The following is a 21,378-nucleotide window of genomic DNA, read 5'->3' on the forward strand; positions in this document are numbered from 1 at the left end:
CCTGTGCTTGCGAGGCAAGCATGCTATCATTTCTGTTTTTAAATAACAAATCAGAAAGTGGAGCCTGGTCCTGTGAGCGCTGGGACAGGAGCTGGCCCACGCTGGTTTTGGGACATGAAGGAACAGCTCCTGAGCGACTGGGAGCCTTCTCCAGGACCTGGGGTTTCACGTGTTCTTACGGCAAGAGCAGGATGGCCCGGCTGTGGCACACAGAGCAGAGGGTCTGGGGCGAGGGCCGCCACAGTTGCTGGCTCTGAGCGCCGCCTCCGTCTCCTCAGCGGTAAGGGCCGAAAGGACTGTCTTTGGGCCTGGGCTTGGGCCCGCTCGGAGATTCTCCTCCTCCTGTCACTGACTCAGAGGTGCATTCGTCATTCCCCCCAGCTGCCGCCGCGCCACGCAGTCAGCTCTGCAGGCGGGCAGGGCGTGTGTGGCAGGAGCCGAGCGGTGGGCGCCTCAGTGAAGGAGGCGGGTGCGACCAGCCAGTGCTGCGCGGGGGCCGCTGTGGCAGAGCTGGGCTCACTCCAGGCGCTCCGCAGAGGACGTCTCACATCCCGGACCCGAGCTGGCAAGCGTGGCCTTCCTGCTCGTCCTGGGTGTTGGGGGCCAGGGCCACACAGGTGCCCTGGGCGTGGCCAGGCTGACTGCTCTGCCACCCGCAGGACGTGGCGCAGTGGAACATCGGGAGCCTCAGGACCATCCTGGACATGGTGGAGCGTGAGTGCGGCACCATCATCGAGGGCGTCAACACCCCCTACCTCTACTTCGGCATGTGGAAGACCACCTTCGCCTGGCACACGGAGGACATGGACCTGTACAGCATCAACTACCTGCACTTCGGGGAGCCCAAGTCCTGGTGAGCAGCCCAGGGGAGGCCTGGCCTGGGCCTGGCCGAGCCTGGTCTCGGGGCCGTGCTGGTGGCCCCAAGCCTGCAGCGGCAGCCTGGTTTGCCCCTTGGCTCCGGGAGGGGAGAGTGAGGTTTCCAGGGCCCGGGAACTTGTGGTGTGCAGTCCAGAGTAGAATCCTGACCGGTTATGGTGTCCCCATGGCCACACAGCAGCATCTGCCTGTGGTCCTTGTCAGGTGGTGGTGGCGGACGTGGGTATTGTCCTGTGAGCCACAGACCCAGACCCTGAGTTTCCCTGGCCTGGCTCTTGGTCTCCAGCTTCCAGAGTGGTCAGCAGCCTAGAGGGCTCCCTCCCTGGTGAGCAGGGGCTGGGCCACGCCAGAGACGGTGGCTGCTCTCGTGATGGCCTGAGGGCTGTCCCCCGTCACCTGTGTACTTCCTGGAAGCTGGCCAGAGGTGCTACTGGAGCCCTCTCTTCCCGCCAGCCTCTCTGGGCAGGACAGCCGCGGGCCATCTTCTTGTCTGGGTGGCCCGTGTTCCTCCTCACCGTCCCGCAGTGGCCGCTGAGCAGGGGATTCAAGCTTCTTTCCACCCACCCCCCGCTAGCTCTCAGGGGCCTGGGGAGGACGGTGCTGAGTGTCTGGGTGACTTGGGTGGGGTGCATCGCATCTGAGGGCTGGCTCTACCCTAGGAAGGGGACCTTTGCTCCCACCTCCGCAGACGCCAGGGAGCAGGGCAGAGCCCAGGAGGAGTGCGGCCTCTCCTCCCCACTCACCACCTCCCGGGAGCCCCCAGGCGCCAGGCTCCCTCCTCCTCGGCCCGAGGGCCTGCCCAGCCCTGTGTCCCTGACCGCTCTCCCTGCAGCGCAGGGTCTGCCTGGGTGGTGCATGCCCCTCGGGCTTCCATTGCGGGGTGTGAGCTGCCCTTGGCTCCCAGGCTCAAGGAAGCATGTCCAGCGTCACACTCAGGGCTGCCTGGGGCAGGGTGCTGAGAGGAGCCGAGTCAGGGTCCCCTCCGCTGGCCACAGCCGCAGTGTCCCTCCTTGCGTAGCCACATTGTGAATGATGGGCTCATGCTGCTCCTTCGTGACGCCCTGTGCTCAGGCAGAGTGACCCTCTGTCCCCAACTGTCCCAGGTCACCCCAAGTCCCAGCCCAGAGTGACCCTCTGTCCCCAACTGTCCCAGGTCACCCCAAGTCCCAGCCCCAAGAACCCTGAGGGTGGAGGAGTGCACAGTTCTTCAAGCTCCAAAGCACTTCCCAGCCGTGGGACTGTCCTCAGGTGTTCTGGAAAGAGGAGCCCGGGACGCCCCTCGTGCCTCTCTCCCTCTGGCTTCTTTACAACACGTGCAGGGCTGCGTTGCCCTCCCGCCTCCCTCGGGTCTGGGCCTGCTCTGCTCGGGGCCGCCCTGTGGCTGGTGGCAGAGGCAGGTCTGGGGCTGGGTGGATGCTGGGCCGGGGAGCTGGGGGCAGGCTGGTGCCCCAAGGGAGGGCACACCCAGCTCAGGGGCAAACGCCAGGGCTCTGGCTTGCTCGGTGATGTCCATATACCCTCCCTCCCACCCTCACGAGCCGGGGACTGTCCGGCAGCCTTGCTGGAGTAACCTGACCTCCAGGCGTCCAGAGTCTGCATCTGGCGGGAGGCTGAGGAGGTGGAGGAGGGACGGAGCTCGGTCCCCTGGCCTCTGCTCAGGCAGCTGGCTGCGTACCTGGGGTTGGCCAGGATCGAGTGAGTGGCCCCTCGTGAGCCTGCTGCCTGGGGTGTGACCAGCTCCTCCTGAGTGACAAGCATACAGTGGCAGCAGAGGATGGGAGGACAGGGCTGGGTGTGGAGGAGCCTCTTGCCACCTCTGCGACAAACCGTTCACCTTGCAGGTTGGAACCGCACAGGTTCGTTCCCTTAGAGTTGTGGAGGTTAAACACCCCAGGTCAGTCTGATGGGCCGGACCCAGGTGTGGCCGGCTGCCCCCCGAGGCCCAGGGTCAGTCCGTGTCCCTCCTCCAGCTCCACAGCCAGCAGCACCTCCCCTTCCAGGCTCTCTGCGCTGGCTCTCCTGCCTCCTCATGAGGACCCTGGGTGACCTCCCCGGCCCCACCTCAGAGTCCCTTCTGCCCCAGGAGGTACCATCCACAGGTCCTTGGGAGGAGGAGGGGGACGTGCTGGCCATGGGCGCTCTGGACTCGGTGGTGGCGCTTTGCGTGGTTGTCCCAGAGTGGCGTTCTCAGGGGAGAGGTCTGGCACAGTCCTCCCACTGAGTCCCCATGGTGACCCATGAGGTGGTACAGAGATGGTGCTCAAGGTGCAGACTGGTGCTCGGGGAGATGGGGACAGCTTCGCATCCACCCCTGGTCCAGGGAACTTCTAAGTCAGAATCATGGGAAGAGAGATTGTCGGGTTGGTGACAATTGTCTTTCAAGCAGCCCAACGCCTGCCTCTGGGGAGTGGAAAGTCCTGAGCCACCCTCAGGTGGCATTTCCTGGTATGGAGGCCCTATGTGGAAACGGCACGCCAAGTCCCAGTGGCCACCTCCCATGGCCCTCCTCCCATGAGGACAAGACTGGACTGCCCTGAAGGCAGGGGCAGCACGGCAGCTGCGGCTCTGACCCGAGTCCCCCTCTGAGGTGGGGTGGGCTGAGGTACCTGTGTCCCTTCCCCAGCTGCCATGGGCAGTCTGCTAGCTGCGGTGGATGGGGTGTCCCTGACGGGCGGGTGGCAGTGTGGCAGTGCACAGATGATGGCCTCTGGCTGCCTGCTGGCTCCTGCACACTTGCATTGGGGCCATGGTGTGCGTGAGCGTGTGTGGGGGGCCCAGCTTGTTGGTGTGAGCAGCTCCCAGCCCGCTCTGACGGCGGTGGGATCTGCAGGCCCGGTCCTGCCCCCGAGGGCCACTAGGTGGCGCCCCCGCCCTTCTGCTCTGGTCCGCACGCCTTGGAGTGTCCTGCACTCTACCCCGCTCACCACGCCTGCCTGGGGCCATCCTCACTGGGAATGGCCGTGGGGGAGGACAGTGCGGAGGGGCAGGGCAGGGGGCACGCTCACCCCCAGATGCCCTTGTCTGGTTGGGGTCTCGGGCGAGAAAGACCCACCTTTCCACAAAAGCCCACAAAGGAGAGGCAGGGAGAAAGGCCTGCCACACCTCCACCGGAGCCAGGGGCCTGCCAGGCGGCAGGAGCACCCAGCACAGGACTCGTGCCTTCAGACCCCTCTGTCACCGTGGGAACGATGGGGCAGGTGAGGGTGGTCATGGAGCCCCCTCCTGGCCAGCGAGGGAGGGCTGAGCCTCCGGAAGGTGGCCAGAGCCATGTTAGTGGCAGAGCTGTCGGCAGCCCGTGCGGCTCGTCTGTCCACCTGAAGGTCCTGGTGCTGGGCGCCTTCGCTGCTGCTCAGCGGGGCAGTGCTCCCTGACCAGCGGTGGCGGGTGGGCAGGGCTGGGCGGGGCCTGCAGCCTCCTGCGGCACCATCTTCTGCATGTGTGACCCTGGGCTCTGGGGGGCCCGTCCCCCTGCCTGCCCGCTGCCCTTCGCCTGCCCTGGCCTGCTCTGAGTGGCACCTGGTGTTCAGCGTGTGGGGAGCACTGCCCACCAGCCCTGGACGAGCACCCTCCGTGGCCCTTGTCGGGAGCTTTAGGGCAATAGCCAGCTGGCCAGCCTCAGTCCGGCCAGTCCTGTCCTGGAGTGGGGCGTGCCCCCAGCCTGTTACACTGCCCCACACTGCCTGTCTAGGGCAGGCACGACCAGCTGGCTGGGTGGCAGCCCTGGTCTGCTTTTGGCATCAGCCTCTCTCGAGCAGGCCCAGTCCCTCTTGTGTCCCCAGCCCTCAGCAAGGGCCAGACAGGAGAGGACCCTCAGGAAACCTGGGCCTGGGGTGTCACCCGAGCCGCTTGGATCCCTGTGTGCCTTGTCCTGTGGGGCGCCTTCCCTCTTGGGAGAGGGTGTGGTGCCCGCTGCTGTCCTCACCTTACTGGCCCTGAGTGGGTCCCTGGCAGACGAAGCAGATGCTGCCTACGCGCTGTGCTTGGGGTCTGCCTCTTAACGACGCTGCTTGTGTCTGCGCTGGCTTAACTGTGACCGTTTGGGGCACTTTGCGGCGTCCCTGGGTAAGCGGTGGCGTGCGCAGGCCTGCAGAGTTTCGTTAAGCCTTTCTGGGTCTGTTGCTACTTGGTTGGTGTGATTTGTGTCAAAGTGACGTGAGCAGCCTGGTGTCCGTAACAGCTTGGAGCCGGCTTGGCAGGCCAGCACCAGGACTGCTGCTGTGGGCTGCGGTAAGCTGGGGACGAGGGCCACTCCCCCTGCTGGCCTCCCCGCTTTCCTGGTCCGCGGCCACCGTGGGTCTGCCTTCTCTGGTGCCCAGGACCAGCGGGCAGTGCGCTGCTAGGAAACGTGGGGCGCGCTGCGACTCGCACTCACGCTCAGCAGCTGGCTCAGTCAGCGCTGGGTCACTGTGACCAGACACCGGGGGTCAGCTTACAGAGGGGAAAGGTTTTTTGGCTCACGGTTTTGGAGGCTTCAGTCCACGTGGGACCTGCTGCTGTTGGGAGAGGCAGCTTGTCACGGTGGGCACATGGAGACCACGCCCTCCTGGCGGCCGGGACGCTGAAGCGGGGTGGACACCAGGGTCCCGCCTGCAGTCTTCGGGAAGGGCACGCCCCACCAGGCCCCACCTCCTGCGGGCCCCAGCAGCTCCCAGCTGGGACCAGGCCTTTCCCACCTGGGCCCTGGGGGACACTCCAGATCCAAGCTACAGCCACTGCCGTCGTGTCGCTGGAGAAGAGGGAGCCCCAGGCGGGCCTGAAGCAGAGCGGGTCCTGGTTGGCCCCGTGTCTCAGTTCTGGCTGCCTCTGCACCCGAGAGAGGGTGCTGCCTGGCCGCTGTCCTGTGCAGGCTGCCCCAGCTCCTTCCCCACGGCCGGAGGCCAAGGTCCCTCTCGGGCTGTGGGACTCAGTGAGTTCTACCTGCCCCTGGGGGCGGTGCGCCAACCTCTGACCTGCGTGCCCACACACCAGGCAAGGGCTGGCAAAAGCCTTGGGTACCAGTCTCCCCTGAGTCACTAGGTGTGGCGACAGCCTGAGGGGGCTGGATGGGGTGCTGGGTGGTGTGGGGGCTGTGGCCCCTCAGGAGGCACAGAGCCTGGGCCTCCATACCAGCCAGCAGCTGCCCTGATGCCACCTCTGTGCTCCCAGCTCACAGGCTGAGACCCACTGACGGGGGGCTCGTGCCCTTGTGCCCCCGCTGTCAGCAGTGGTGACCGCCTGTGACCCCACGTGTACTCCAACTGTCGCTTGAAGGATTCCCCCTCCAAGCCCTGCTGTCTCCGTTTTCCTTGCTGCCAGCTCCCAGGCCATGGGGGGACAGGGCACCCCATCACCTGTGCAGAGCTGAAAGATGCCCTTGACCTTTGAGAGGCTGCAGGTGGCCCTGGTGCAGAGAATTTCCCCTTTTGATTGGCAGCCTGGAGCGGCCTTGGCACTGCACAGGGTCTCACAGGAGTGGCTCTGAGGTGGGTAGGAGGGCTCGGCTGAGGGTGCCCGCCTGGGCCTCTGAGGCTGGGTGTTCCCCAGTGAGGGGCAGCCGTGGAGGCGGCCAGCAGGGTTGCCACTGCTTGGCTGCAGACTGGGCGGAGGGGGCCCCTGGCTGCTGGTCTGACACCCTGGGAGGCCAAGCAAGGCCCTTCTTAGGGCAGGGAGGCTGCTGGCTACTCCTGCGCCCCCTGCTGTCCCCTGCCTGGCATGCTGGCCGCATCCAGTGTCATCCGTAGGCACCAGTGGGTCAGGCAGGTTCTGGAAGAGATGCCCTCCTCCTCTCCTCCCTTCCAGGGCTCCTGGAGCCGGGCTTCAGGCAGCACGCAGGGCCCATGAGGACCAGAGGTGGAGAGTGGAGGCGGGCAGCCCTCTGCCACACGGTGCAGAGCCCCAGGGCTCACGTGAGGGCATCCGGGACCCGGCTGCTCTGTGCTGGCCATGTGGGATTCTGTGGCCCTGAGGCTCAGCACCTGTGTCTCCGCCAGCATCAGGGACCTGGGCCCCATTCCCTGACCCTAGGTTCCACCCACTCCAGCAACTTGAGGGACCCTTCCCAGCCACCCCTGCCCCCCAGCTGCTGCAGGGATCCAAGATGACAGAGGTCTTGGGGGAGCTCCGCGCCTCTGCAGCAGGGGCCACTGTTGGTGCCCTGCAGTTAGGAGTGCAGATGGGTCCCAGCCCGCCAGTAACTCAGCTCCCTCATGCAGGACGCTGTCCATGCGCCAGAGGAGAGCGCAAGATAGACGTGCGCTCCCACCCCTGCCCCCGTGCTCCCTCAGACCCGGCCCACCTGGGTGGCCGTGGTGGCAGCAGCCCCAGGGTGCTGTGGGCAGGTGGTGCGGGCCTCGGCCAGCGGGGAAGCTGGCCCGTTCGCTCTTCTCAGTCACAGGTGCTGAGCGAGGTGCCCAGAATCCAAGGCTGCCTTTCAGGAGCGGCTCCTGCAGAGAGCAGAGAGCCACAAGTGGGGGTGCAGGGACCCTGCTCCCCGGGAAATGGTGACGGGTGGCGGGGCCAGAGCACACCGGGTCTGGACACGGCCTGCTGGCTGCCCATCCTGCCCCCGTTCTTCCTCCCCAAGCACCTGGATCTGTGTCCAGGGGCTCACGGCTGCTGGGGCTGCTGTGTCCTTGCTGAGGAGGTCGCCTTACCTGTGTCGGGCTCTCTGGGAACTTCTATGAAGCGCAGGTCCCTCTCTGCTGCAGGAGCAGCCTTCCCAGGGAGCCTGGCACACAGGCAGGTGGCTCCTCTGAGGGCGCTGGCAAGGACTGGCAAGAGCTCTGATGCCCAGCCGGCTGGTTCTGGGTGCAGCGTCTGTGCCCTGGGTGCCAGCATACCTGGCACAGGTGTCCGCGGCTGTGCTGGACGTGGCTGTGGCAGGAAGGCCTCTGCCTGGACTCTTCTCTGGGCGAAGGTGCACGGCGTCCAGGCGGCTCGCTCCTCACACATCCTCCCGACCATTGCACAGTGGCCTGGCATCTCCAAGGCTCGTCCTGGACTCCCACAGGCCTGGCCACCTGCGGCACTCGCTGGAGCGCGCGTGCCTGTGTGGGTCTGCATGTGCACTCGCAGGACTGTGTCCAGAGCTAGGAGGGCGGGGGTTCCATGAGCTGGCTGAGACCGACTGGCCCACCTGCTGCCCAGGGCCCGCGGGGAGCGCCGTTCTCCAGTTGGGCCTCGCCGTGCGCTACAGAGCTTGGCACGCCGTGCCTCGGCCCGGGCTTGGTGCTGCGACCAGGAGGGCCTGGGCACGCAGGAGCTTATGGAGGGACAGCTGTGTTATCCCTGGCCCAGGTGCCCCGGCCCTGCTTACTAAGGCCTTGGCTTCGCTCTTGTCACAACCCCTCTGTCACCCCGAGGCCACCGGCCCAGCCTTCTGCTTGTGCAGATTGGGTAGCAGTTCTGGAATCAAGGCAGCAGCCCCGGTGCTGGAGAGACGAGTCTCAACTTGGCGTCCTGTTGCCCTGCAGCGAGAATGGACCTGTCACCAGTGACTGGAGTCCGAGGGGCAGGGCGCTTGGGAGAGGTTAGGCCCAGCAGGCGCCCTCAGCGCTGAGCCCCAGGAGCAGAGCACACAGAGCCGCCCCAGGCCACCCACAGGCGGCTCGGATCGCGGGGCAGCCGTAAGGTCCTCTCACCCAGAAAGCAAAATCCCCACATGCTGTCCCCAAGCCAGCGGCTCTGGGCTGGGGATGTGCTGCTGTCCCAGGGGACTGTCCCACCACCTGCTGCGGGTCTGGACGGCCAGCAGCTTTGTGCAGATGGCTTGTTGGTGAGCAGGCGGTGGAGCGGCCGAGCCCTGCCCCTGGCTCTGTGACCCGCCCCGCTCTGGGCAGCGGGCCCTCGCCTTTGTCATGGTGGGCGTTTCCCAGACCCCTGGCACACTCCCTGCAGCAGGCCCTTCTGATGGCCCCCAGGACCAGCCACGGGTGGCTTGTGGCCGCGGCATTGACTGAAGGCCCTGTTCTGCTCAGATTCTTCCGGGTCCCTAACCTCTCTCTTTGGGCCCAGGGCCCCTGGTGACGTGGCCGCCGGAGACTGTTCTCGTGGAGGTGGCATGCAGGCTCTTGCGGAGCCCCTGGCAGGCCTCCCTGTTGTCCCTCCTTGGCCGGGGAGCAGACGTGGCTGGAGCGCTGTGGCCCTCACCACACCGGCCAGCCTGTGCTGCCCCGCATGCAGCTGGCCCTGCCTGGCCTTTTCCGTGCTGTGCTTATGAATGAACCCGACCCTCTTCACAAATGAAATATTTTAATTATCAGAAAAATAGGAGAATGTGGCGGGCAGCCCGGTGCCCCGTTCTCCGTGTGGACGGACGTGGATGTGGGTGGCAGCGCGCGGTCAAGGACTTCCCATCTCCTCCTCCTCCTCTATGACACCTCAGGGTGGCGTTAGTCTCCTGCCACGCATGACTGTGAGGCAACAGCTCGTGCTTTTGTGGATCCACAGTTGAAGCACAGGTGGCCGGTCCTCAGTCCAGGGCCTGACCCCAGGGTCGCAGGGCGGGGACATGGGAAGGTGCCCCTTTCGGTTCCTCAGGGTTGTTGGTAGGGTCCAGTTCCTGGGCTGGGTGGACCGAGGCCCCTGCTTCCTTGCTGCTGCTGTGGGGGCCACTGTCCCCATTGCCAGGCTGCTGTCTAGTCTTGCAGCTTGGCCCCCTCTCCCGCCCAGCACGGGGCTCAGTCAGGCCCACCCTGGGGAATCGCCCTTTTCCAGGTCTGCCCACTAGGGTCTTTAGCGACATCTGCCACTCCCCCAGCTGCCAAGAGGAATGGCTGAGTGGTGGAGCAGCATGGGCCCTGGGCCCGAGGCTGGGTCGCCTAGATTCCCGCTGCCCCTTCCCCAGCGTTTCTTATTGTGGAAGGTGACATGGGACAGAAAAGCATCGAAAACACCTGAGGACCGCAGAGGTGGTGGCTCACGCCTTGTAATCCCAGGCGCTCAGGAGGCCGAGGCCTCCCTAAGTGGGTCCTGCTCAGCTGCCCAGGCTGGCCTGGAACCACAGCCCTCCCGCCTCGGCCTCCTGAGCTGCTGGATGGCAGGTGTGGCCCCGCCTGCGTGTGCGCTGCATTCCCAGGACGGACTTCCCTGCCTTTCTGCCCACAGTCGCCCCATGGCACCAGCTTGCTTCCTCTCTGCTCTGCTCTGACTCTGCCATCACGCAGTCCTGCCTTGTCTGTTGATGTTTTGTCCCCAGTGAGGTGCGTTGACAGGAGGCCTGTCCTCTTCAGCCGCCGTCCGTGTGCAGAGCCTCACGTTAACCACACAGCGACCCTCGGGCTGTAGCCGTGCCCTTGTCTGCACTTGGCGATGCGGTGCAGGCCGGCAAGCATCTGCTCAGGCCAGGGAGTGAGATTGGGGTGTGGGAACCAGGCCGCCCACTCTCCTGCTGGGCGTGGCCCCAGCGATGATGGCGGCTGGGACGTGAAGAGCAGGAGAGGAGGACCCTGACAGTCCCTCAAGCCACGTCCTGCTCAGCTGTTGCTGCTGGCTTCTCTAGGGACAGAGGAGATGGTGCCATATGCAGATGGGGCCTCAGGAGCTCTGCCTCCTTTGGTGGGTGGCGTCTGAGGTCACCCTCGGCATGGGTGGGCAGGTGGGGAAGCAGAGTGCTCCGAGTTGGAGGTGCCATGTCTTCTGCCCACACCCCTCTGGCCAGCAGCCAGTCAGCAGGCAGCCCCTGTAAGGAGGGAGGCTGGGCCATGGTTGGGGTGCATGTCCAGGAGCAGAGAGGGTTGAGCACGGTGGCCTCTGAGGAGGAGAGGGTCAGTTCAACCCCGGCGGAGTGCCCACTCAGCACAGTGTAAGACATGCCTGGCACAGATGTCGTCTGGAGGGGTCCTTGGCATGGACTGGCAGCCAGACCCAGGGGCTCCCAAGGTGGAGATGGGGAGCCCAGGCTCTGCTGGCAAGTGGGGATGGGGTGACCTGGAATAGGGAGCCCGGAGCTGGGCGCGGTCCTTATGTTGTTTGTCCTTCGCAGCTACAGGCGTTGCGGTCTGATGCCCAGGCCCTGGCGTGGGCTCTGGGAGCAGATGGCCTGCATCGGGTGTCTTGTTCACAGCGGGTGTGTCTGTGGGACACTAATGCGTCGCGCTGGCTCATGGTGCCTGGTTGGCTGGTGTCCAACAAGCCCGTGTCCTGTGCCCAGGTGGGAGCTGTGGGTGGGCAGCCAGTCCCGCCTGCCCTCCTCCTTGGAAGCCACCAGTGCTGTCTGCAGTGTCGCGGCACCTTCGGCTGACCACACCAGGCAGCGTGCAGCCGGAGCCGGCTCACGGTGGGCTGCTGTGCACCGCCGATCTCTGTGTGCAGGGACAGGGTCTGGTTCCCATGGCAGACGGCCCTCCTGCTGGGACTTCTGGAGCAGGCCTGAGGAGGAGCTCGCTGCAGCCTGGGGTGGAGCCATCACCTTTGCTTACAGGTCCGGCGCTGAGAGCACACTCTCCCCTCCGTCGCCCAGCAGCGGGCTCAGAGCCCTGGTGGCCTGATGTGGCGGGGCAGCGCAGGCCAGGCCAGGTGACGGTCGTGCTAATGGCCCTGTTCCCCAGCTTTCCTGCGAGGTTGGCTGCTGCCTCTGCCTGGCGGGCCGGAGGCCGCGACTAGCCAGGGGTCAGACAGGAGTGCGTGACCCGCGTGCCTCCAGGCTGGCACTGTAAGAAGGCAAGTTAAGACCCCAGGGCCACCGTGGGGCAGTGGGTCACACGGTCGATAGAACTCCGCTACAGGGCCCTTGGCTGCCTTCGTGTCGCTGTGTGGAGAAGCTGAGCGTCCACGTGTGCAGAGGTGGCAGGAGTCGCTTCAGGGGACCTGCCTGGGCGAGTCTGGACTCCCCTCGGCCCTCAGAGGCCCGGTGCGCAGCCCTCCAGAGCGGCTTCTGCACCCTTCCTCTCTGCCCTGCTGCCTCCTGGGGTTGGCCCAGCAGGGCCTCAGGGCTCCCCGCCCGGATTCTGGCTTTGCCTTGGGCAGGTGTGATGTTGTTCTTGGTGGACCCGCCCTGACGCCCTCCTCGGGCCACTGGTGTGTTTGAGGCTCCTGGGGGCGTGGTGCTCACAGGCCCCTCCTGCTGGCTTTGCGGGCTGGGTCCAGGCCACTCCCACAAGGGCCTCGAGGCTGCTGTGTACACCAAGCGGGGTTTTTGGTGACGCTGTGTCCCAGCACATGGTCCCCTCCGTGCTGGCAGCAGGAGGCCTTTTTCCAGCCCTGACTGCAGATACTTGTCACTGGGTGCCTGCCTTTCAGACCTTCCCATGAGGGTGCGCTCGCTGTCCTGGGGGGTGGCAGGGGGAACACGGCCACTCTTGTCCTGTAGTAAGAATACCTTGTGGTCTAAAGTGGGGGCACCAGATTCCTCCTGTTCAGTATTTAGTGGAGCCCCCACCCGGCCCGTGTTCTCCTCCCCAATAAGGGGGCAGGGCAGTGTGCAGCCAGCGCCTGTGGCCTGCAGAGCAGCCAGTGTCTGGACACCCCAGCCCATGGTCCAGCTGATGCCCTGTGCACCACAGGCCAGCGCAGTGTCTGATGAGAGTGTCCTTCTTTGAGGTCATCGGTACTGCCCTGTGAGACACCCACTCCCGCCGCCTCTTGTCTCGGGGAGCGATCGTTGGAGATGAGCCACCGTGGCAGAGGAGGGCCGTTCCCTGGAGGTGTCAGTCTGGTGGGGTCTCTCGCTAGAGACGACTGTCTAGGACTGGCTCTCAGCAGGCAGGTGTCCTCCTGTGCCGGCCCCGAGGGGATCTGCTGTCAGGCGGGTGGTGCACACAGGAGCTGGCCCCGCGGGGCGCAGGGAGCCCTCCGCCCCCTCACCCTGCCTCCCTCCTGCGGCCTCCTCCTGGGGGCTGGGGGCCTGGCTGCTCTCCCTTGGCCTCCCAGCTGGGCTCGGGCTCCGGGTGCCTGGTGCTGCCAGGGCTGCCCATCTGTCCTGGCCCTGGAGCTGCTGCCCGCCCGGGTGATTTCTGAGGTCTCTCCCACCTACACCCACCTGCGGCCGCCCGCGGGGTCCCCATCCTCCTGGAGAGACGGTGGGCATCACTCTTTCTCCGACCAGCCAAGGTGACAGGCTGCTCTGCTCCTGCCACAGTCGCCTGGTGCTGCCTCGGTGACTGTCCTGCCCTCATCCCTGCTATAGGGAGGCTCCGGTTCCTCCTCTGGCCACCCCTGGACTTGACCGCGGGCCAGGGGTGCTTGGATGTGCTTCCTCCATGCAGCAGCTGGCCCCCACAGTGCCACGGCTTCCCGGAGCAGAGCTGGGTGTGCGCAGCTGGGGGCACACTCCTGTCCACCGCCCGCCTGTCCCTGGGGAGGGGCTCCTGCTTCAGACCCCTGCCAGGAACTGGCCCGAGCAGCCTGTGGACTGTGAGTGCTCCGCAGCTGGACGAGCCCTTCCGTGGGCTTCGAACTCTGCCCCCTCATTGGGCCTGCGTTGGTGCCGGGCTCCCCGTTGGTGCTCAGGCTTGCTCGGCAGGGCAGACTGAGGTTCACTCCCTTGGAGTCTCTGACCCAGGCTCTCTTCCTCCTGGTGTGCCTGGCTCCGTCCGTGGTGTGGAGCTGGTGACGGGCTGCGGCCTTCCCGATGTCCCTCTGGCCTTCCCTCCCAATCATGGCTGGCTGAGGATTTTATATTGAGTGGCTTAGAATTCTATATAGGTTTTCATTTGTTTGGGCTGTTGGTGCCACCCTGGGGTGTTTTATTTGTCTATTTGCTGTGCTAGGGCTAGGGCCCAGGGGCTGGCACTTGCTGGGTAATTGCTCACCACTGAGCTGCACCCCAGCCCTGTGGGGGTACTTTATTTAGGACTCACCTCCGTGGGAGACTGGCCTGCCGCGTGCCATGCCCTTGTCTGTTGGTGATCGTTTCCTGCTCACTCATTCCTCTGTTCATCCACCACAGTGTGCAGGTGGGTAGGGCCACCTCGGCCATGCTGGCCTCAGTGTGGAGAAGGGAGCGCAGAGGCGGCCGGGGCTGGCACCTTTCCCCGGGGTGCCGGGTGACCGACAGTCCCCGGGGCTTCTGGCTCCTCTGGGGGGGGCCTGGGTAAACCTGAGGAAGCCCAGAGGACACCTGCATGCCACATGTGGCCACAGCGCTGAGGCAGCTGCTAGGACAGGACCGTGGTCTGCCCATGGCATCCACAGTGCTGGCCGGTTGTGTGAATAGCTCTCCTGAGGCCAGTGTCCCTGCCTTGCTGGAGTTGCCCATCTCAGGGCACCTGGCCGAGGCGCTGTCCCTGGTACGTGGGACTGTGCTGCCCTAGCTTCCACTCTGGGGGTGGAGGGCCTAAGCAGAGCTGGGCCTGGCCTGGCGGGAGGTGGGGTCCCAGCAGCTGGGCTTGCAGGGATTGCCTGGGTCTTCAAGGGTGGGACCGGACGGTGGTCCTGCTGGAACTGCCCCACTGAGGCCCAGGCCACGGTAGGACCTCGTCATGCCTGTCAGGTGCGTGTCCGCCTGCTGGCCCCTCGTCTGTGATGGTCGTGGGGAGACAAGGGCCATCTACCAGTGTGGTGTGGACACTGTGAAGTTCCCCGCCCGGCTCTCCAGCACGTGCGGCTCAACTGGCATCCCACGGGGCTTCTGCCTGGACCCGTTCTGACCCTTGTCCTTGGCAGAGGAGGCACGAGGCCATGCCTGTTAGCACTGGCACCTGGTTGCCAGGGGCCTCCTGATGCTGGGAGCTGCCAGGCTGTTGTCACTGGAAGAAGGTCACACAGGTCTTAGGAACAGCCATGCTAATGTGCTGGGCTCCTGTCCCTGGACTGCAGGCTAGCCCAGCTGCAGGGACTGTGGGGTGGCAAGGGGCCAAGGCCCCAGTTCACAGGCCTTGCCCCAGGGCTGTGGTCTCCTGCTGACCTCAAGGTAGCAGCCCCTCTGGCCGGGGAGAGGAGGGCAGAGGCCACACAGGCTGACCTGGCTTCAGTCAGAACCCAGCCTGCATTGGTTTCCAAGGTCAGACGTCACTGCCACATCCACGACAGACCCTTGGGGGTGCCGCAGTGTCTGAGTTCAGCGATGTCATCTTGCCACGTCACGTCCATGCCCAGAACTCCAGCCTACCCCTCCCGAGGGCCTCGGGTCCCCCACCAGGAGGCAAGCCCAGCACCACCTCAGCAGAGCTCCGCCAAGGCCCTGCAGCAGGGGGCGTGATGGGGAGGTGCGCCCGAGAGCAGAGCCCTCTCCCCAAGACAGCCTGTGCTCCTCTTCCTGACACACTCATTTAATTTTTAACTCACAAGGCATTTGCTTATTTATTTTCATTGTTCTTGATAATAATTCTAAGCCATTAGAGGGGAAAATTATATTCAAAAATGCTGTTTCACACTTTATTTGTTTGATGATTTAGAGCGATAGAAAATAGCACATTTGCTGGCTTTTATAGTCTGATAATTATTCACATCCATCAAGCCATTCCAGGGGAATAAACAAAACACCAAGAAAATTACACTATTAATAGGCTTCTCCGTGCACGGGAAGCTCTTCCTAGCTGGCCAGCACGAGGCCATTCGGCCCATCCCAGGCCAGAGGCGGCCACTCGGCCTTGGAGCCACAGGGAGCCTCTCCACTGCGCTGCCCAGCTGCCAGACATTCCCTCGTCTGTCTGTCTGTCTGTCTGTGTGGCCAAGGAGCCACGACGGAACCCTGGCCTCCCAATGCCCTGAGCCCTGGGGTCCTTGATCGGCCAGGGGCCACGTGGGTGGAAGCCTGTGTACCACCAGGGCCATGTGCGAGGTGTCCAGGGTGGCTTTGCTGCCAACCTGGACTTGGCCTGTTCCCAGCACAGCCAGAGAGCGTGCTGTGGTCCCTGCCCTGTCCTGTCGCTCCAGCCCGTCATCCTCCCTGGGACGTGGGGGTCGTGGCTCCTGCTCTCCAGGTGTGGGTCCTGTGCTATGTTCCTGCTCTGCCTTCCTGGGGTGGCAGTCATTGGAGGGGTGGCACTGGCTACTCAGTGTTCCTTGAGGAAGGGAGGAGAGGTCGGGAAAGCATGAGCCTGTGACCACCACCTTCCCCAGGCCATCCATCTCCTGTCTCCCAGACTTGGGATGTAGTTACCTTCCAGAACCTTCCGTCCAGAGCTGATCCTTTTGCCACTACCACTGTGCTTCCCTGTGGCCTCTGGAACTCTAACCTACTGTTTTGTGGGTCCCTAGCTAAAGGGCAGCCACATCTGGGCCTGCCTTTCCCTACATGCCTCATGCCTGACACCTCGTCTAAGAAGGTTTCCAAAAGGGGTGTCTGCCCTGCCATCCCTGGGTGTGTCTCCCTGGGCTCCGTGGCCACGCCGCGACGTTCAGCTCAGGGCTGTGGAGCTGGCTGCAGCCCACGGGCCAGTGCAGGGTCACCTAGAACGGTTGCCAGGGAGACCGCTTGCAGCGCGGCCGGGGACACAGAGCTGATTGTGTATCACTTAGAGCTCCAGAAGGGCTCGGCTCAAAACCGAGAAGGTGGGGGAGGCACAGACTGGAGGGCTTTTAAAAACACAGAGACAGGCCCCAGGGTGGGATGGCTGCGGAGACAGTCCCAGCGAGTGACCACGGGCAGCCCTCCCCTGAAGACTCTCTGCAGTCGCTGTGACTGCCCTTCCCTGGCTCCTGCAGGTGCAGCCCAGGACAGTCCTCTCAGCCTTGCAGAGGCTGGCTCACGGACGATTCCATCACACTGAGGGTCCCGTCCCAGGGATGTGCCCCGGAAGGTCCCGAAGGGAGGAGCACATGGGCCCATGTGGTCCAGAAGGGTCTGGCCTCCTGGGCTGTGGAGAGTGAGATGAGGCCAGCCCTGGAGGGGCAGAGGAGCCAGGGGACACAGGCTGTGTGGGGGCTGCCGTGCCCGCAGGACTCAGGTGGGGAGGGAGGGAGGTGAGACCAGGCTCTGGTGGGCGGATCAGGGATGAGCCTGCAGCAACCCAGCGCGGGCACCAGCTTCTGTCCAGGGCCGACGTGGACACATCCCTAGGAGGTGTGGGAGGGGACCTGGGAGGCCACCTGTCCAGGAAAATGTGCAGGAGTCCTTTGCTGCACAGTTGGGGCTGCTGCGTCCAGAGAGGCCACCCAGGGCCACAGGCGGGCAAAGCGGATTGATCTTGGTCATGAAGTTTGACCTTGTGGTGGGGACTGAGCTCCCAGGGAGGGAGACAAACTGCCTCCCTGCGTCGGTGACCAGTAAAACCAACTTGTTTTACAGCCCCGAGAAATTGCTTGCTAATAGCCAGACAGATGCTGCTTCTGCCTCGAGGTTTAGCAAACAGACATTTTCAACCCAAATAGCCACTTTTGCCTGTTTTCCTCCTCCAGAGCCAAATCTGAGTGTCAGGGATGCCCCAGCGTGGTGCCAGGCGTGGGCTGTGGTGACAGCGGCATGCTGTGTTTGGGGGGGGCGGCCTGCGAGGCTCTGCACGGGAGCCCTGGAGGGCCCGTGGGACCGGCTCTGGCTGCCCTTCCCCACCATGCTCACCCTCCTCCCTCCCGGGATCTGCCCTGGCCACCTGAGCCCTCAGCACCCTGGGCTCCCAGGCACCGGGCAGCAAAGGTGGGAAGGCGGGCCCAGCCTCGTGGCCACCTGGAGCTACCCCCGCCCCTGAGGCAGGTGGCACTCAGGGCACTGCTCCTCCTCTGGGTGGTCGGCCAGGCAGTGCCCGGCGCCTGTGTCCCCGAGGACCCGGGCCCTTGGGTTGGGTGGGCCGCAGATCCTTTGTCCCTCCTCTCCACAGCCCTGGGCCATCGCTGGGTCCTTGTGGTGTGGGGGCGCAGCTGGCTCCCGGGCCTTGGCGCGCGGACCAGAGCTCCGAGGCCGCGGTGCCTGCTGTCCAGGAGCTCTGTGCCCTCTCCAGGGGCTGCTCCTCCCAGCACTGGCCAGCGTCCCGCCGTCTGTGCTTCCTGATAACAGAGGAGCCGCGTTCCAACGTATTAAACTTTTAACATCCACCAGATTCAATTAATCTTATCTTTACAACTCCCAATTACAGGCGGTAATTAAGTGAAGGCAGCATTGTAGACTGGGGATATTGCATTAATCATCGCAGCCTTGGAGCCATAAATTAGTTCCTTCCCGTCTTCCAGCTCTTCCCAGAAGGCTTGGACGTTTCCTTTCCTGGGTGGGGGTGGGGGCGCCAGTCCCACAAAGGTGTTTGGATTGGGATTAACTTTTATCATCTTTACGTAAATGATAAAAGGCCATTTAAGAAGGAATAACCTCCACTTTGTCCAGACAATGGAAAATTCTGGAACAATGGAGTTGAAGGTGCCTGGGTCACACCAGGCAGGGGCCCTGGGAGTGTGCCCAGAAATTAATTTCCGTATCCTGTTTAGATTAGTGAAGACCTGACGTGTGCCTTCTCTCCTCCCCAACCCTTTTAATCTTATTAGGAAAATACCCCGAGCCTCGCTTGGAGGGCCAGCAGGTGGCATGTGCTGCGCGCCCTCCCACCGGCCCCACTGCAGATGCTGGTGCTGCTACTCTAGGGGGGTCTCTTGGCCCAGGCCCTCCTCTGGGGTGGCATCCTAGGTCCTGCGGGGTGCTGAGCAGCGTCCTGGCCTCCACCCCACAGGCCAGGACACCTCCATCGTGAGCCACAGAGGCCTGGTGGTGGGCAGCGGGGCCGCGGTTCTGTGCGAGACTGTGGGAAGGGCTGCATGCCCATCCCTGCCAGGCTGAGGCTGCCGGCACGTCCCTGGCGGCCACGCCAGCTCGTGCTCGCAGTTCGGGTGGCCTGTCACCCGCTGCATCTGTTTGCAAACCCCCTACGTCTTTCTTGTTGACGGTGGAGCCTCGTGGTCTTTCAGATGGGAACTGTGTGAGATAGTGCTTGTGGAGTGGTGGCCGCAAGCGCTTCTCGTCCCTGAGGTCTCTTCTCCCTGCCGGTTCGCGGGCCAGGGAGCTGCAGGAGCGGGCGAGCCTCCCGCTGGAGGCGCAGCTCCCATGGGGCTTGTCTTGGCTGCTCTGTCCTCAGCAGGGTGTCATGCCACTTAACCAGGACATTCCTGCTCCTGGCACTTGCTGCTGCTGTCGCCAGCCTTTGGGTTCTGCCCTCGCCCGCCCTGCCCCGTTGCAGGGAGTCCGTCCTGCCGCCTCCCCTGCCTACTGCCCACTGCCCACGTCTGCCGCTCTGCCTCTGACCTGCCTCCCTTCTCTCGCAGGTATGCCATTCCCCCGGAGCACGGCAAGCGCCTGGAGCGGCTGGCCATTGGTAGGTGTCTGCGCCACGGGAGTGTGCGGGGCTGGGGGCGGCAGTGACGTGCCTCAAGACCCTGGTGGCCTGGTCTTCATTTCCTTTCTCTCTGGGGACCAGAACCACATCCCTGGCCCGGTGTTTAGTCTCTTGTCCTGTTTTCTGGTTCTTAGCCAGAGCCTGGGGCCCGGCCGGCTCCTGCAGGCGGGAAGACAGCTCCCACGTCCTCCCAGACCTGCCCACGCAAGCCCATCTCTGGCTGCAGGTCTGGTTGAGCCAGCAGCTCCTGGCCCGTGCTGTCATCCTGGTGCTGGGCTGTGCCCTGCAGATGTCCTTGCTGCCCACACCTCTGGCCTGCATTCGCACCAGAGCACTTGCCTGAGGGGCTTTGGTTGTGGGCAGCTGAGGAAGAGCCGGCCATGCCTGGCCCAGCAGCTCGCCAGCAGGAGCCTGCCCTCAGATGGCTCTCAGAGCCTGGCCAGCCTGGCCCTGTCTGACGGGTTGCTGGAGCCAGCATCCTGCCTGCTGGGCGTGTTGCAGCCTGTCTCGGAGGCTGGGGTTTGGAGATCAGGCCCCTAGCAACCATGGTGTCTGGTGAGGGCTGCTCCTCGCAGGCGAGCCCTGCTGCGTGTCCTCTGTGGGCAGGGGCTCAGTCCCTTTCATGAGACCTCCTCTTCCTGCTGCCCCATTGGGACGGGAGTTCCAGCCTCAGAGCAGCAAGCCCAGCTGCTGCAGCGGCCTTTGTCTGGTCCTGTCCTGTCGAGCAGCAGAGCGGCCAACCCCCTGCTGGCCCTGCAGGTGGCCTTGGGGCCAGGGGGTAGCCTGGGACACATGAGAGGGTGAGGGGCAACAAGGACCCTCTGCCTAGGAGCTGCCTAGAGACCAGGAGGGCCCTTCCTGGGCAGCGGGCAGGTGGACGTCCTGTCCTAGAGGAGGCACACAGGTGTCCACCAACTGATAGACACAACTCGGGTTGGAGGGAGGCCTGCTGGGGAAGGTGGGCCTGGTGGGCCTGGGACCTGGGACCTGTGGGTGGCCACACCTGGTCCCGGCAGCCTGCCGCCTCCTGCTGGGTTTCTGCAGTGACGCAGCCACAGCAGAGGGTCAGCCCACTGTGAATCCCATTGCGTTTTTAAAAAAGTCTAATTTAAAAGTATGAGAGTGTCTCCCCATTAGTCTCCCTAATGGGCCGCTGCTGCTTGCTGGCCTTAAGTAGCACACACTTACCTGCGGTTCTGGAGGTCAGGAGTCTTAGGCCAGGTACGGCAGGCTGTGCCTCCTGAGGCCCAGGGAGAGTCTGCGTCCCCTTCCTCCAGCTCCTGAGGCCCCAGGGACAGTCCTTCTCCAGCTCCAGAGCCAGTAGCACAGTGTCTCCCAGGTTCTCTGACTCTGGCCCTCCTTCCTTCTCTCATGAGAACCCTGTGGTTACCCTGGATCCCAGGTCACAGGGTGACCCCACCTCAGAGCCCCTTCTGCCTCACAAAAGGACATTGGTTCTGGGGACTGAGGCGTGGATACCTGGGGCCTCCTCGTGAACTCCTTGTGAAACATCACAGAGCAGTGAACCCAGCACTCTGGCGACCAGATCCCCAAGGCGCAGCCTGCCCAAGCTCCTCTCCTGCCCACCCCGTTTGGACATCTAGACCATCGGCCACATCCCAGTCCTTCCCACTCGATTTGCAGTTCATGTCAGAAGAGTGAAGGCTGCCCAGAGGCTTCAGCTGGGCACTCGCAGGAGGCCCCTGCCGGTCCTGGCACACACGTCCCTTCTTGCTCCCCCACAGCCAAGCCTGGGACCTGGTGGCAAGTCCTGTCTAGACACGCAGGGCTTGGGGAGGCGGGTGGGGTCCAGCCAGGAAGGAGGACGCTCCATGTGGGGCTTCCCATCCGGGTCCTGGGAAGCCGGGGCTCGGCCTGTCACTCCTTAGCAGGGTGGAGCAACTGCCAGAATTCAGGAGAAGACCTTGGCTGTCAACCCCGGAGGGTGGGGGCAGAGTAAGGCAGGCCCTTCAGGTGCCAGCATCTCCCGCTGCCTGGCCTGGACCCTCCCGTGTCCTGGGGGCACGTGGCACGGGCTCAGTGGTGGAGAGGATGAGATGGGTTCACGATTAGTATTGAGAGTGAAGGGCTGAGCTCTGGAGGCTCGTGGGGCGTTGTGGGCCTCGGAGAGCGCGTTGATGTGTTGGCGCATTATTGGTGCTAATCACTTAAAATGTGTGCCTTTATTAGAGCTTTAATGAGCACCACTTAAACCGCGCATTAAAAAGAGGAACTGCTGCGCGGCCGGCAGCCGGGTGGCAGGCAGTCGTAACTCTAATTGAAATGCTCTCAGCGAGGAGGAGAGTTTCTGGTCCAGGAATCGGTGCACCTT

General features: G+C 64.1%; 1 protein-coding gene across 2 annotated transcripts in view; it reads left to right on the forward strand.

The window, feature by feature from the left end:
* Positions 1-21,378, forward strand: part of Kdm4b (lysine demethylase 4B) — a 117,287-nt gene that overhangs the window by 46,371 nt on the left and 49,538 nt on the right. For both annotated transcript variants that reach the window (XM_047530668.1, XM_047530669.1), the window contains exons 5-6: positions 660-853; positions 18,976-19,025. In XM_047530668.1, the coding sequence (XP_047386624.1) occupies positions 660-853; positions 18,976-19,025 (244 nt within the window). The remainder of the gene's footprint in view (positions 1-659; positions 854-18,975; positions 19,026-21,378) is intronic.

This window comes from Sciurus carolinensis, chromosome 17 (assembly GCF_902686445.1).
Source record: "Sciurus carolinensis chromosome 17, mSciCar1.2, whole genome shotgun sequence".
In the NCBI taxonomy this organism is placed as follows: domain Eukaryota; kingdom Metazoa; phylum Chordata; class Mammalia; order Rodentia; family Sciuridae; genus Sciurus; species Sciurus carolinensis.